At 42.9% G+C, this 16,918-nt stretch overlaps 1 protein-coding gene across 6 annotated transcripts in view; it reads left to right on the plus strand.

Moving 5' to 3' along the window:
- Positions 1–1,563: 1,563 nt before the first annotated feature.
- The window catches only part of zeb2a (zinc finger E-box binding homeobox 2a), a 64,513-nt gene continuing 49,158 nt past the window's right edge, over positions 1,564–16,918 (plus strand). For 2 of the 6 annotated variants that reach the window (XM_029426561.1, XM_029426563.1), the window contains exons 1-2: positions 1,564–1,900; positions 2,820–2,954. In XM_029426561.1, coding sequence (XP_029282421.1) covers positions 2,882–2,954 — 73 coding nt within the window. In that variant the 5' untranslated portion in view covers positions 1,564–1,900; positions 2,820–2,881. Of the gene's footprint in view, positions 1,901–2,600; positions 2,955–16,918 lie in introns of those variants that run through there. The other 4 variants (XM_029426560.1, XM_029426564.1, XM_029426562.1 and 1 more) reach the window with 3 other exon arrangements.

Below are 16,918 nucleotides of genomic sequence, written 5' to 3' on the forward strand. Positions count from 1 at the left end.
TCACCTGAGAGGAAACCCCTCACCTGACAGGAAACATCTCACCTGAGAGGAAACATCTCCCCTGAGGGGAAACCCCTCACCTGATAGGTAACATCTCACCTGAGAGGAAACCCCTCACCTGACAGGAAACATCAAACCTGAGAGGAAACACCTCACCTGAGAGGAAACACCTCAACTGACAGGAAACATCTCACCTGAGAGGAAACACCTCACCTGAGAGGAAACCCCTCACCTGACAGGAAAACCCTCACCTGACAGGAAACATCTCACCTGACAGGAAACATCGAACCTGAGAGGAAACCCCTCACCTGAGAGGAAACCCCTCACCTGACAGGAAACATCTCACCTGAGAGGAAACACCTCACCTGAGAGGATTACCCTCACCTGAGAGGAAACCCCTCACCTGACAGGAAACATCTCACCTGAGAGGAAACATCTCCCCTGAGAGGAAACCCCTCACCTGACAGGTAACATCTCACCTGAGAGGAAACATCTCCCCTGAGAGGAAACCCCTCACCTGAGAGAAAACCCCTCACCTGAGAGGAAACATCTCACCTGAGAGGAAACAGCTCACCTGGCAGGAAACATCTCACCTGAGAGGAAACACCTCATCTGAGAGGAAACCCTTCACCTGAGAGGAAACATCTCACCTGAGAGGAAACCCCTCACCTGAGAGGAAACATCTCATCTGAGAGGAAACATCTCACCTGTGAGGAAACACCTCACCTGAGAGGAAACCCCTCACCTGAGAGGAAACACCTCACCTGAGAGGAAACCCCTCACCTGAGAGGAAACACCTCACCTGACAGGAAACATCTCACCTGAGAGGAAATACCTCACCCGAGAGGAAACCCCTCACCTGAGAGGAAACAGCTCGCCTGGCAGGAAACATCTCACCTGAGAGGAATAAACTGCCGTTTGTTAAATATACCTTTATATTTTCTTAAAAGATTTAAAATAAAAATTCTGTGATTTAATCTTTCTCACATTTTATCATCGTTATTCTTTTTTATATATTTATATATCTTTTCTTTTACATTTTCTTTTATTCCTGTATTTATTATTTTAATCATTTCACTTTATTTAAATGATAAATAAATAACAATTATATGTATAATTGTTATTTATTTATCATTTATCTTAATGAATGACTTCTTCTTAAATATATATATTTTTTGACCCAAGGTAATTTCACCTGTCAGACCCTTGTGGCGTGTGTGTGTGTGTGTGTGTGTGTGTGTGTGTGTGTGTGTGTGTGTGTGTGTGTGTGTGTGTGTGTGTGTGAGTGTGTATGTGTGACACCTGTTCATCATCTAAACACTGCGAGCACAGAGCGCACCCTCCACACACACACACACTCTGATGCTGCTGCTCAGCCTCACCTGGTCAGGTGAGCTACCTGTGTGTGACAGCCAATCAGGAGCTTCGGCGGTTTGTTTACAGTTTGAGCGGCACGGGGGGCCGCGTGGATCCGGATCAGAGGAGGTGTCGGTGTGCACGAGGAGGGGGGGGGGACACTCCTCAATTATCCCTCCGCGTGAAGATAGGTGGCGCGTGCTGCTCGAAGGTCTCGCGCCTGTTTGTGTTGCAGGAAAGAAAAAACCGGTGACAGCTCCGGGAGGGAGGCGGCGCTCACTCAGACCTGCTGCCCGGACCCTCGCTCCCCTCCCGGCCACTGCTCTGCTGCAGCACCGGGACTCACCGAGAGGGACTCACGAGAGGGACTCACCGAGAGGGACTCACCAAGAGGGACTCACGAGAGGGACACACCGGGGAAACACCGGGGACATCCAGATCTGCTTTCATATTTTAGAAGGGGGGTGCACGCGCTGCAGCAGCACTTTTACATATTTCCTCGCCGCTTCTCTTCTTCAGCGGGAGGAATCACGGAGCCTCTCCGGTAAGTCTCTTCTTGTTCTTTCTCTTCTCCTCTTTCAGGAGCCAATCATAGCACGCAGTCACCTGCGCTGCTCTACCTGCGCGGCGCAGCCAGGTGAGGAGACAGGTGCGGGCTCCCGCTCGCTACTGCCGCTCCAGGTGTTGGATGGAGAGGCAGAGGGAGGCGGGGGGAGGAGGTCTGCCCCGGTGCCCCGCTGCTGCCGCTCCCCGCTCAGACATGAGGCAGGCCGGGTGGGGGTGCAGAGAAACACGCTGCGGGTTTATTTCATGTGGAGATTAAATATTATATTCAAATAACAGCACATTTAATTATATTTCACGTTAAAGCAGATTTTAAATATTCCGTCTCTGCAGAGGGATGATGGAGAAATAATAAAGAGATATAAACACAAATATACATTTTATTAAGCATATGCTGTGTTTTTGGGCTGCGCACACATTACACAACTGCAGGCCGGAATCATCTTATATAACCGCACATTGCTGTCGCTTATACAGATGTATGTTTATATGTTGTGATATTCATATACGTGCTGATCCAGGCACTGATGAAGCCTCTCGGGTGAACTTTGGGAGAAAAGAACGCGTCAAAATCAACAAGTTTATTATCTTTATTAATTAATTATTTATGTCACAAAGTTGTGTGTGTGCGTGTGTGGGTGTGTGTGTGTGTGTGTGTATGTCTCCTCCTCCTCTGTCAGCAGCACAGTCGCTCCTCACATCAGAGATCAGGCGGACGCGGACGCGGGGCGGCGGGTGCGCTCGGTCGGTGCACGCTCTCCTACAAAACAAACTTAACTAAAAAACAAAGAAAAAGAATAAAGAACTAAAGTTACTGAGCGGATATAGTTTCTCCTGAAGTTCCCTGAAGGTGTCAGTGAAGCGGGTCCGGGTGGATTTACTGTGTGTCTGGTTGTCAGGCGGCGGGGCGGAGCAGCAGCGGAGCCGGATCAGAGCCCATGCGGACCGGACTGACTTATCAATGAAGCAGGACATCATGGCGGAGGGTCCCCGCTGCAAGAGGCGAAAGCAGGCCAACCCCCGGAGGAAGAACGGTAAGAGGGCTCTCACTCTGCCCGGCACCACACACTGTGCTGCGGGTGTCCCCGCCCGGCCGCCCGTCGGGAGGTCCGGCTGACAAAGTTCTGTAGAGGGACTATGTGGAGGTTACTGGGGGGGGGGGGGGGAACTGTGTGGAGGCTCCGGGGGTCGGGGTGTGATGGAGCGGACCCGGGACCCGCCGGGACCCGCAGGGTGGAGGTCCGGGTATCCGAGCAGCAGAAACCGTTATCCGGCTGCAGCTCCGAGCGAGGACCTGTGGCTGCGCGCGGCTCGTGTTTCCTCATAATAAAAATAATGTTTCCTGATATTAAAACAACACAAAGAACATAAACAGCGTTTATATTTACAGTGTCTCAGGCTTTTAACACTTTACGGATGTTTCTCACACTTTATTATCGTGTGTGTGTGTGAGGCTCGTGCAGAAACAAAGTGCCGCGTGCCCCAACAACAAACAGCCATCTGTTAGAAAATACAACATTTAATATTCAAACACGAGATTTCATTTGTTCTGTTTGGAAACAGTTTGATTTTGTTCATTTTGATTATTATTTTTAAATTTAAAACAAATTCAGTCAAATTGTTATTTAATTTAAATGTGTTTTAAAGAAGCTTTGTTCACAAACTAACAAACCAGAAAACCCAAATCTGAATTATTTCCAATTTAATTCAGATTTTTGCTTTTTATTGTTGCATTAAATCCACTTTGGGCATTTTCCTCCCTAAATGCTGCAGTTTGCGTGTCTTTGTGTGTCGGCTGCATTAATGATGAAGACAGTATTTTAAAGTATTATCAGAGCCACTCATGGAACAATACAAAAAGAGTTTCATGCTGATTTAAAGGCACAATCCGTCATTCCAGTGCAAACCAAAGAATGTGACTGATGTTGAAGTGTTAAACTCTCCGTCGCTTAAAATGTTAAAACTATGAAATTAAAATGTATTTTTCACTTTTTAATTCCTCCGTCATGAAGTTTCCTCCCGTCGTCGTGGTTTTTCCTCTCCTCGGGATTCGGCTGCGTCTCCTCCTCTTGGGGGTCTCGGGGGGGTTGTTGATGGGTGAGGAGGGTGTGGGGGGGCAGATTAGGGCCTGGTGTAACAGGATCTCTGCACACTGAACAGCCTCCTCCATCTCCGTCCGTCACATCCAGCTGTGAGGCTGCAGCTGTCTGCTGCTTTTTTTAAATGCTGTGTTTTCTGCATGAGGTTTGGTGTTGATGATCCTCAAAGTTTATTTAAAATCCTCAAAGTTTTCCCCAAATCTGTTGAAAATATCAGTCTTTTTAAATTCCACATGAATGAGAATGTGATGATAGTTGCATGTTTTACACTGTAACGTCTGTGAACATGTTTTTATCTGCACAAAGTAACGTTTCACTCTTTAAAATCAGAGTTTAGCTGCTTGTTTTAAACGCTTTGAACCACACTGCTTTAGACTCATTCTGCGAGCAGGACAGCGCTGAGAGGGTTTGAGATGTTTGTGAGCGTCGCAGGTCGAGCTGCGTGCAGCTGCAGGTAGTGGAGCTGCTGGTGTCAGGACGCCTGCTGCACCATTCATGCCACATGTCTCACAGCCGTGTCATTGTCTCCGCAGAGACTCTGTTTACTGTTTACAACCTGCATCTCTGCATCATAAATTTTACATTTACATTCACATTAAAGTGAAAATCTTTGGACATTTAAGGACTTCGCTCTTTGAGAATCTGACCCTTTATACAGCAAATCATTAATCTAGAAAATAATCTGCAGATTGCATCAAATCGACATTTTAATGTGTGAAAACGAGACAGATTTTATACACATTGTCACAATAACACGATTTATTATCAAGTGAAGCAGGAAAGTTTATTGTTGCACCAACACGGTGAGTCAAACTTAATATATTTGTGTTTATTTGATATATTTGCCATCAAACATCAACGTAATAAAGTTTCTGCAGAAATTAAAGTCTGTTACAGATCTGTTTTTATTAAAGTGAAGATCTTTGGACATTTAGAGACAAACTTTGGACTCTTCTTCTTCTTCTTACAAATTTTTGACGATTTATTGACCAAACTAATAAATAGTCTGTAGTTTCAGCCGTCGTCTGAACACGTTATGAAACACAACGAGGTCCTTGTGTTTCACCGTGAGATGCTGCATGTCAGCTTTCAGAGTTGTATTAGTCATGATGCACAAAAGAGGATTTATAATTCATTTAATACAAATGACACAAATCAAGCTGGAAGACAAGAGTTTTTTATAAAAATATTGCGTCTTTTTGGACATTTTTTGTGGATGTATTTATAGAGCAGACAGGAAATGAGAGGGAGGACATGTGATGAGAAACACTGGACGTCCTGGGACGGTCTGCAGTGATAAAATGATGTAGAACACACACACACACACTTCTTTATTACACAACATTAGCAGCATGTGTGTGTGCTGTATGGCATCATGGGACTGCATCACAGTTTCTGTTTCTGGGTCTCATGCAGCTTCCATAAAAACGTTAGTGATGAATGTGCGTCTGTGACGTCACCGCTGCTTAGTGTGATGATGAACGCTGAGACGTGTGTTCACATTGTTTCTGTGACTTCACCAGGAGTCCTTTGTATTTCTGCTTTATATGACACTGAATATAGTTTTCTTAGTTTGATGTTAAAACAGTCTTTGATTCTTTGTGTATTTTATATTTTGTGTTTTCTGCTCCGTGCTCGGCTTCAACGCAGCGTTGAAGACATTTTATCGGCCTGTTTCTAAACGTGTTGAAAAATGAGTGAAGTCTGGTGTGACATTAAAACTTGTTTTTGTCACTTACGAGGACTTCGCTTCATTCCACTAAGACTTACTGGACCTGAACATTCATTAGCGGTCCCCATAACGTATTAAGAAACGGGTTTTATGTCCCCGTCGCGTAGGAAAACCAACGCAGTGAGAGTGTCTTCAGATAGGATCCCTGTCGCTCTCATTCTCACTGACCTGAATGTCTTTCATATCTGCCTCACCATGCCCCCCCCCCCTCAGTAAACACCTCCCTGAGGGCAGAACAAAGAAAAGCAGCTCCTCTCTCCTCGTTCTTAATCACAATTCAGACCCTCGCACCGCCGCCGGGCCTGCTCGGCTCCACGACGTCCCAGATGAAAAGAGCTCCAGAAAAAAGATGGAGGAGAGAAAAAAGAGGGGGGGGGGGGGGTATAAAAGAAAGGATGTAAGGTGGACTGAAGGTGTGTGTGTCTGCCCTATATAGACCCCCCCATCGCTGATGGACTGACAGTCACATAAAGACAGACGACTCTGAAGTGTGTTTGGAGCCTTTAAGGGATTCTGAGTCTTAAGATGAAAAACTATTATTTCTTCAGTTTCATCTTAAGAAGTAAATAAGTAAAGTAAATATATGTGTATATAAATATATCTATTTATACATATCTATATATATACATATAAAAATATACATATTTATATTTTGCAAGGTGCAGCTGGATTTCAGGAAATGTCTTTTGAGATGGGACATAAAAATAGAGGAGCGTCATAAATATATAATATATATATATATATATATATATTATATATATAATATATATAATATATATATAATATATATTATATATATATATATAATATATATTATATATGTATATATTATATATATATATATATATTATATATATAATATAATATATATATATATATATTATATATATATATTATAAAACGGACATGCCAAATCAAGCAATCTGATTGGTTCTTAGCCGTGATATAATGAGCTTATATCACGGGTAGAATTGTCGTCACTTTTCACAACAAGTCAGTATCCCTCCGCGTCTGAGAGAAAGCTACACCGTTACAGCTGTTACATGACGTCCGTCAAGAAACAAACAAAGCTTTGCTCTGGAGGAGTGGATCCATCAGTGCCTCCAGAGAAGAAACCGAAGAGCAGCTGTTAGTGTTGTTGCATAGCAACCACCTCGTACTATGTTCTGTGCAGAAGGCAGCGGAGGGACTATTTTATTTATTTATTATCATTATTTAACAATAAAAACTATTTAAATTGGAGTGTGTATTTTTCTTTCATATTGCCACACTTGGTTTTATAAAAGCAATAGCTCACTTCAGACCGTGATATATGCTCATTACATCACAGGTAAGAGGGTTGTACCACGCCCCTTAACTGTGATGTAATGACCATATACCACGGCCTGTCGTGATATATGCTCATTACATCACAGTTAAGGGGGTTGTACCACGCCCCTTAACTGTGATGTAATGACCATATACCACGGCCTGTCGTGATATATGCTCATTATATCACAGTTAAGGGGGTTGTACCACGCCCCTTATATATATATTATATATATATATATATATATATATATATATAGATTATATAATATTATATATATATATATATATATAATATTATCTTCTATATATATTTCTATAATTAATGATATTATATCTCTCTCTAATAAAGAAATATAATATTCTTCTACTTCTCTATAATAATCTATCTCTTATCTCTCTCAGTTCTCTCTACTCCCTCTCTCTTCTTCTCTCTCTCTCTTCTTTGTCCCTCTCCTCTCTCTTCTCTCCTTCTTTCTCTCTCTCTTCTCTCTTCTCTCTCTCCTCTACTTCTCTATTCTCTCTCTATTCTCTCTCTCTCTTTCCTCTATATATATTTATATATATATAATATTATATATTATGTTATAATATATATAAAGTTTTAAAACAGTCCTCACTGTGCAGGTGTCTCTATTGTGGGTTCATGTCTCGCCTGTAGGGGGGCCCGGTGACCCCCCTCCTACTGTCCCTCAGCTTTGTGTCGCAGCTCAGCTGCTTCTTAACAGGTCAGGAATCAAGTTTAAAATGCACCATGTGATATGAATTCCTAATGCCCCCCCGCCCCCCCAGAGCTGTTTATTGTTAAGAAAAGCCCCCCCCTCACCCTCACCCGTCCTCACCCCCCTCCAGGATTTAGGCAGATTTACTTCACCAAACACCTCTGGAGGAGGAGCCGGGGCCCCGCGCCACGAAGAAGGGGCTCTTTGTTCTGGGGGGGGCAGCAGATAAAGCTGCAGCAGGCACATTATATTAACAACAGGAAGTCTAGTTAACACACACCCCCCCCCCCCCCCCCCCCCCCCCCCCCCCGCCAAAATAAAACCTACAAACAGGAAGAGAGTGACATCACAGTGTCATGATCCTTTTCTCGTTCTGTATTTCGTAGTTTCAACATTTATTTGTCGTCGTCTTTGATTTTAGTGGTTTTATGATTTTCTTGTCTTGTTGCCTCGAGATGTTCGAGACTCACTTTGTTTCACGATTTCTTGATTTTAGCGATTTTCTTGTTTTCACGAGATTCGGTTTTTAAATGTTCTTGACTTGTCGCAGTTTCAGCATTATTTATATATTTTTTTATTTACTCGACTCGTGGTTTGTTTTTATTGTTGTTTCGTTTTTAATATTTTTTTTAAGTACTTTTAGATTCTTTGTGTTTAGATTTTCTTTTTTAATATGTTTTATGGTTTGTATTATATTTCAGATTCTTTACTGGAATAACTCTGAGAAGTTTCGTCTCATTTTGCACATTGAGCTCAATAACAAATAATAATCACAAAAACAACAATAACAACAAGATAATTTAAAAAATGTGACAAAAACAAATCTGGATTCTCGTGGTTTAAATTGACTTTCTAGAAAGTCAATAACTTTGTTCAGAAACGTCAGAAAATTATGACGTCAGAATAAAACACGTTCATCGTATTATTAGTTATTAATATCAGTAAGTATCTGTAAGTCCGAGTATTATGAGACATAAATCACGTTTGAGCGTGAAGACTTTGACTTGTTGACTCGTGTCCTACAGATTTGCCCCCCCCCCTCAGTCCTGCCTCTTTAAGCTCCCGAGCATTAAACCATAACCCCCCCCCCCCCCCACCTGTCTGTCAGCCTCCTCCACCTCTACAGCTTTATTCCTGGTCTGATAACATCTGTCACTGGGGGGGGGGGGGGGGGGGGGGGCTCTTCTTCTTCTCTCACACAAAGCTCGTCACTGTGCCGCCAACAACAAACACTCCTCAGACTTCTCCTACGCCTCCCATGATGCATCAGTGCAGAGTGGAATGGTGTTGGAGTAAAACTCTTCGAGTGTTTCAAGGTGACTAACGCGCCTGTATTGTCCCCCCCCCTTCATGGTGCCATGTGCACATTTTCTCCCTGACTGAGTTCAGAGCCCGCTGACACGCTGTCGCCCTGAGCCCCAAACCACTCATTCACTGATTCACTAATTCACAAGGTCAGAGCACAAATACATACGTACTGAATACTTTAATAACAAAGTCACAAATAGTTTAATAAATACTTTAATTTATACTTTATTTAATACTTTATTTAATACTTAAATCAATACTATAATTTATACTTAAATAAATACTTTAAAAGATACTTTAATAAATACTTTAATAAACACTAATTCATTTTAAAACACATTTATTATATTTTATAACATTTAACAACTTTTTTAACGTGTTTATTTGACTATTTTTATTAATTGTAATTGACCTTTTTATACTTTGTTTACAAATGTAAGATGACTTTTTTCTTTCACTTTTCTTACTATATTTACTGTACATTTTCTACAATTTATTTTACTTTTACTATACTTCTTTATTGTTATACGTTGATTATATTTACCCCTTTTGTTCTTACAGACATTTTTTTTTGCAAAATTTGTTTACGTTTGCAGTCGTGTCTCAGTTTGATTGACAGCCCGTATGAGTTGTTATCGGCCAGGTGAACAGGTGTAACTGAACTCTCAGAGCGTTAAACCTGTGTTCTTGTTGGCCCCGCCCTCACAGGAATGCTCCGTTTGATTGGCCGAGCTCCTGCGGCAAGGTCACACAATATGGAACAATCAATAACGGATGGCTGGAGTAAGGTGTCAGGACATCTGTGTGTCCAGGCCGCCAGCATATGGCTGAATGACCCAAACCCCCCCCCCGAACAAACCCCTCTACCTCTGTCCCACAGCTGCAGGCCCCGCCCACCTCTGTCTGTCTCAAATCAGCCTGAAGTCAATGAAATCAGAGTTCGTCTGGTTCTGCTCCTTGTTTTCCCAGCTGTCATTGAACCTACGCGTCTTTGAGTACCTTTTAAAAGTGCTCGATAAAAAAATGTATTATTATTATTATTATTATTATTATTATTATTATTATTACGTGAATGTGGATTGTGTGGATTTAGACTTTTTTAAGCCGAAGTCGTGAAAAGTTGCTCAAAACTTTAGCGTGATCATTTCAAAAGACATAAAACTACGAAAAACTGAAAAGTCAGGGCGTCCCGGTAGCTCAGCCGGTAGCACAGACGTCCCATATACAAAGGCCACTGGTTCAAGTCCGACCTGTGGCATTTGCTGTATGTCGTTCCCTCTCTCTCACAATCTGCACTTCTCTATCATAAAGGCATGAAAAGCCCAAAAATGTTATTATCATTATTGCAAGAAATAACTCAAAATGCGCAGATGTTGTCTGCTTAGAAATACATTACAAAGTACACCGTCCTTCGTCCGCAAGATGATCCCCTAAAACTAAAGGACTCAAAATAAATGTCATTAATGCAAAAGAACAGTGTGTCGTCATCGTAGAAAACAACTGAAAACTTTGTCGTTGTTGACGGCTTGCACCATGACTACGCTGGTAAATGTGTCAACGCCTTAAAAAAACAAACAAAAATGCTTCATAATCGTCAAAATTGCGCCGTCATTATCGCAAAAGATTCAGAAATGTGTCATCATCGTAGAAGACAACTCAAAACTGTTCTCGATGCATCGTCCTCATGGGACAGACTCAACAATGATTCTCCGATACTAAACGTGTCAACGTTATACAAACACTAAAAAAATGCTTCATTACGCTTCATTGCGTCAAATTACTTAAAATTGCGCTGTTGTTATTGCAAAGGATACAGAAATGTGTCCTCGGAGTAGAAGACAAATCTGTCTCCTTACTTTATAATCTGTGCGACTGTATTTTCTTCACATACGTCAGAACATGCTTTTAAATTGAAAGAGACACCAACTTCCTGCTTCGTCCTGAGAGCAGCTGAAGAGCGGATTTCTTCTTCTTTGGTCCGAACGTTTAATTCTCTCCTCGCTGTCCGAGGTCGTGTCTCCTGGAGACTTCGGGGACTTTCCTCCGCTCGTCCTCTTGGACTCTCGGTCCTCTCGGTGAAAACCTCCTCGGGCCAGATCAGATCAGCTGAGTCTCAGGACGCCGCTTCATGGTCACAGATCTACCAATTACAGTAATGAGTGTTGCTCGGTGCGGTGGCCTCGGGGGGAAGTCCTGCTCAACTGACCTCCAGTTATCTGAGGTATCCGAGTTGACGAGGCTGTCAGCGCCGAGTCTGAGGACACTGGTGAGAAACCACCGGACCACCAGAGCTCCGAGAAGGACGATCGATGAGGAAACAAAGAAATAAACTCAGAAATACTCAAAGTTCACTTATTCAGGTTCTATAAACCTTCAGCTGTATCCCAATATCTTCTTCATTTTAAAAGAAGATTATAAAAAGTCACATCGCATCATCTTTTCCATTTTAAAATGTATCAGGTGGAAGTTAAACTCCTATAATTAAATGCTTATTAACGTACTTATATCTGACGTTGATATGTTTAAATAAATCCGACTTTTGAGGTAGTAAACTTGTTGAGTCCTTATAGTTCTCATCATATTTTTACACATTTAAATAACGCTGGTTTATGAGATCTTGTAAACATCGCAACAGCGACGGCAGTTGATGAGATGCAAGGAAGCTCCTCCTCTGATTGGTTGTTTTCAGGGTAGAGGGGCGGAGTGATGGAGGCTTTAGCTCGTCTTATTGTCCAGACTCAGGTTTGTGACTGACAGCTGGAGTTTGATGAGCGTTACGGCTGTCGTCTATCTTTATTTAGCTAAACGGGCGTGACGGCAGTTTTATAAAAGAAAGAAACGTTTTGTGTGTGTGTGTGTGTGTGTGTGTGTGTGTGTGTGTGTGTGTATGGACTCATCTTCATCTCAATGATGAAAATAATCATGACCAATATTCTTAATTATTAGATTTTCTCAAAGGCCTGTAATATATATCTATATATATATATATACACATATACATATACTGTGTATATATATATATTTGTAGTTCTTTAGTGGACACAATGTATATTTGTAGTTTTTTAAGTTTGTCTCCTGGTTTATAAAAGCTTTAAAGTCCAGATTAGTTTTTCGTTGACCTTCTGCTCGGCTGACCTTTCCCGCTCCACATTTCTGCACCTTCAGACGTTCCTATTGGTTCGACCCCTTTATGCATTTTAATGATTTTTTCTTGGTTCCCACGGTGACGGGCTTCACCAGTCGTCCACCTTTTAGCCGGCTGTGAGAAGTCTCGTGCATCGCCTCTGAGCCTGCACAACCTTGTTTGCTGTGGGATTACCAGACGTTGGTGTGGGGGGGTGTCTGTGTAAAGGTAGCCATGGGGAGGACCCCCTGTCGGCCAGGAATGCCGGTCAGGTCAGGGGAGGAGAGCAGGGGGAGGGGGGGGGACACTTTGGGATGGGGCAGGTGCCTTTGTGAGTCCTGTCAGCCATCAAAGAATCAGGCAGAGCTGAAAAGGTTAGCAGAGGAGAATAATCCCCCCCACCAACCCCCCCAGCCCCAAATATCCTCCCAGCCTGCAGAGCGGTGGCTTCGTTCTTCTTGACGTCATAAAATAACAAAAAAATTACAAATGTTGTCGATAAAAAGGCTTAAAAATGCCCGTCAGACACAAACTGTCTGAAAATCGTAAAAGGTTAAAAAATCCACGTCATCGTCCAGAAACCACGGTTTGTAGTCCACAAAGAAAACAACTCACATGTCAGAAGTCAGAATTCATCGTTTTGACTTTGTGATTCAGAACTGGATTTAAAACAATTATTTATAGTTTAATGGTTTGGTGGATAAAAAGTCAGTAAATAGTGAGAAATGTCCATCCCAGTGTCTCACAGTCCTGATGTCTCTGATGTCTTTTAATGTCTGTTTATATTTAAACAGAGACAAGCAGCAGATCTGCAGATTTGAGGCTCAAACAGACTTTAATTTCTGCAGAAACTTCACTTTGTTGGACATAATGTTTCTCTTGACTGATGGTTGCAGATCGTCCTTATAATAAAGGATCAGCTGGTGATTAAATGTTCTGCATTAGTTCTGATGTCCTACTGTCCCGCGGTACCTCAGAGTTCTGATGTCCTGATGTCCTACTGTCCCGCGATACCTCAGAGTTCTGCTGTCCCGCGGTACCTCAGAGTTCTGATGTCCCGCGGTACCTCAGAGTTCTGCTGTCCCGCGGTACCTCAGAGTTCTGCTGTCCCGCGGTACCTCAGAGTTCTGATGTCTCAGTTCTTGATCTGCAGAACTTTCTCTCTGACGTTTTTATATCCTGGTGGAATTTGTTTTATTTTGTTCTGATTGAGCTCTTATTTTGAAAGTGTGATCCTGATCCTGTGTTCTCCTGTCCTCTGTGTTTGTTGATGGTGGTGTTTAGTTGTACCTCCGTGGGGATGTTGGGGGGAGGTGGGTGAGGGGGGGTGTACAGGTTGCGTCATGGGACCCGAGGTGTCCCCTTTTGTGCAGCCTGTCAAACGTGGTTAACATGCGGCCATTTATCTCCTGAACCCCCCTGGGTGCACAATGGTCTGGGTGAGCCAGGGCCGACGGCGGGGGGAGGACAGGGGGAGGATGGGGGAGGACGGGTGAAGCAGGGGCTTTAGTTGTTCCCCCGCTCCTCTCTTTCTCTCTCTCTCCCACTCTCTCTTTCTCTCCCTCCATCTTGTTGTCTCTGACCCCTCCTCCCCCGTCCTCCCCCCCGGGCCTCCCCTCTGTATTGTGTGTTGCATTATTTCCCCCCCACTCGCTCCTCGCGCTGGTTCAGGCGTTATCTGACAAGGTGCTTCAGAATGTCGGCCGCCGCTGCCAGACAGATTGGACCTTGTGAATGTGTTGGAGCTGAGCGTGCCCAGGAGCGCCGCCACCGCCGCCAGAAACAATGAGAGGGATTGTTGGTTCCCACCAACCACCCCCCCCCCCCCACACCCCCCTCACCCCTCTGATCTGCATCCTCCAACAGTAACAGTTGTACCTGACAATAACACAAGCTGCTCATCCTCCAGCAAGAGCAGCTTTAATGTTTACCACCTGAGGGACAAAAACATTATACATGTTATCATAAATATTATAAACATCATAAACATTATAAATAGTAAATATCAGTAAATATTACTAATCAATAATTTATATATGAATTATATATTAAAAATATATATATATGTATATATATATATATATATATATATATATATATTCAAAAATATATATATATAAACAGGGAAACACCTGAAATAATAACAGACAGAAACTCTCTGATCTCCAGCACAATTATAGATTATAGATTAAAACTTTATACTGAAAATTTGCAAAGTAAAGTGAATATCGACTCTAATCTAATCGTATAATTTACATATTATATTTTGTAACCAGAATCACAGTTCTAGCTAAAGGATAGTAAAAAGTTAACTTCCAGTCTGTAAATAAAGTTCTGAGAGTTTTGTTGTGCAGCGTGTACAGACGTGTGTGTGTGTGTGTGTGTGTGTGTGTGTGTGATGTGAGAGGAAGATGAAGTGTGTAAAGAAGCAGCAGATCCTCCTCTGGCTGAGATAACCGTCTCTGCAGCGATGAGCTCAGGTTTTGTTTCTGACGTTACCACTTTGAATAGTATGTCATTGTGTAGGCTGAGACAGCCAGCGTGCTTTTCTGCAGAGGTTCTAATGTGGCAGATAAAACCCGCGGCTTTGATATCGGTGCTCCAATAAGCCCCTTCAGCCTGCCAGCACCTGCCAACGGGGAGGTATGCATTCATCTCCCCTAACAGGATTATGCTGCTCTGTAATTGATTCATTTGCAGTGAGGGGAGGTGACACTGCTTTGGAAATGAGAGTTTAGGTAACAGGCGCCAGAATCCAGCCGACTGCATGTGTCAATTTTATTACATCAGTCCAGATGAACTTGAAAGGCCGGCTTTGTGCGCGCTCATTGGCTGTTTGTGCCTCGCACGGGGAACCACGTTGAATGCAGGTCATTGATGTGTGTGCCCCCCCCCCTCCCTGGTGTGTGTTTATATTTATCAGTGGGAGCGATCGATGTGACACAGATGTTAGAGTCAGTTCACACAACAGCAGCCACGATGAAGCGGGTCAATCGATACCCCCGACCCGGCTGCACACATGTAGGTTAAAGCATCGAATTATGGGACATTATGGGAGCTCATATATTCTTAATATTTAGCTCACTTTCCTCACGAGCTATAAACAATACATATAAAGTAAATGTTAAATATTAAATCTAACATTCATTTTTACATATGAACATACAGTTCACAGTTACATATAACGTGTTGTGTTACATGAACAACTGTCACAACTGTGAGGAAAGTCACATTTGTCCATGCAGCGCACCGTAAACCTGCTGGAACCTGTGCAACCGTTTCATGCGCAATAAAAACATTTATTTATTTATTCTCCTTAATACTTTAGCGCTGGTGTTGTCAGCTGTTTGATGGCAGAAGACGGTTTAATGCTAATAGTTTGCAAACACTATGAGCGATAGCAGGTTCTATGCTAACACTTAGCGATAGCAGGCTCCATGCTAACACTTTAGCAGAGTGAACATTAGGCTCCATGTTAACAGTTTGATGAACATTATGCAGAGCGATAAAAGCTTTGTGCTAACAGGCTGACATCAGCTACATCATGTTGAGTCATAGTATTCTAGCTCATGCTAACAGCTAAGTACAGTGTTGATAACAGTCCTGATGTAGGGTTCCCCTGCCTGCCGTCTTTGTGCTAAGCTAGGCTAACAGTTTCCCTCTTGCGATGCCCTCTAAAGAGTAACTGTCAGACTGGGAGTCTGTCCAGCTCCAGTTTAAACCAGTTCACCTGAAACTCTCCCTCCTCCAAACCTCTAATGAGCCTGGGAAAAGAAAGCCCCCCCTCTAGGGCAGAACTAGGTGACCCAGTGGACGCAGCCTGCCCCGGGGTGGTGGTGGAGAGGTCGTGGGCAGGGGGGTCTTCAGGAGCGTCCTTTGTCCTGGATGTCTGGCCCCGTCAGCTCAACTAGAATGTGCTTCGTGGCTCTGCAGCTCCAACTGAAGCTGAAATAAAAACATGTTTATTTCATCAGAGTGAAGAAAACGATAAGACGCTTCCTGTCCTCCTTTCTGTGTCGCCTTGTCGCGGCTCAACGCACCACAATCCTCTTTGGTCCCCGAAATCTGGGTTAAATGCAAATTGATCCAAGCGATACCAGACAATAATTACCATCCGACTTATGTGTACGTGCAGCAGACCAGAAGAGAATCCAATGAGACCTGGATGTATCTGCATCAAGTCCACGTCATTAACTCACAGCGACTCAGACAAAGGACGCCGTCAACACCGTGTCCACATGTTCACAACATGTCCACACTGTGTACATGTACCTACAGCACTCAGTACTGGATTTATTTACTTGTGTATCTTAAAAAAATACTTAAAATAAATAGAAGAATCCTGATTTTTGACTGATTGTACTTGAAAGCGTCTCGAGTCTGAAACTTAAAGAATTGTAATCACTTTATTCACTGATAAATAAAAACTGTGTATTTGCACTAACTCTTGTTTTTCTTCTTCTTCTGCTTCCCGCTGCGTCTCTGCTGCTTCCAAACGAACAAACTTGTTGTGTAAAAAGCAGGTAAGAAAGAAAACTTTTAGTTTCCTCTTTTGTGTGTCGACACTGAAGTGTCCTGGAGTTCCCTCTGCTGTGATCTGCTGACTCGCTGCTTCACGGGGTTTTGTTGACCTCGTCACCACACTGTTGCTTCTTCTTCTATTTCTCAGAACACACACCTTCCCGTTCTGCCCTCACACTCTTTT

The sequence above is a fragment of the Cottoperca gobio genome, unplaced genomic scaffold, assembly GCF_900634415.1.
Source record: "Cottoperca gobio unplaced genomic scaffold, fCotGob3.1 fCotGob3_200arrow_ctg1, whole genome shotgun sequence".
Lineage (NCBI taxonomy): Eukaryota > Metazoa > Chordata > Actinopteri > Perciformes > Bovichtidae > Cottoperca > Cottoperca gobio.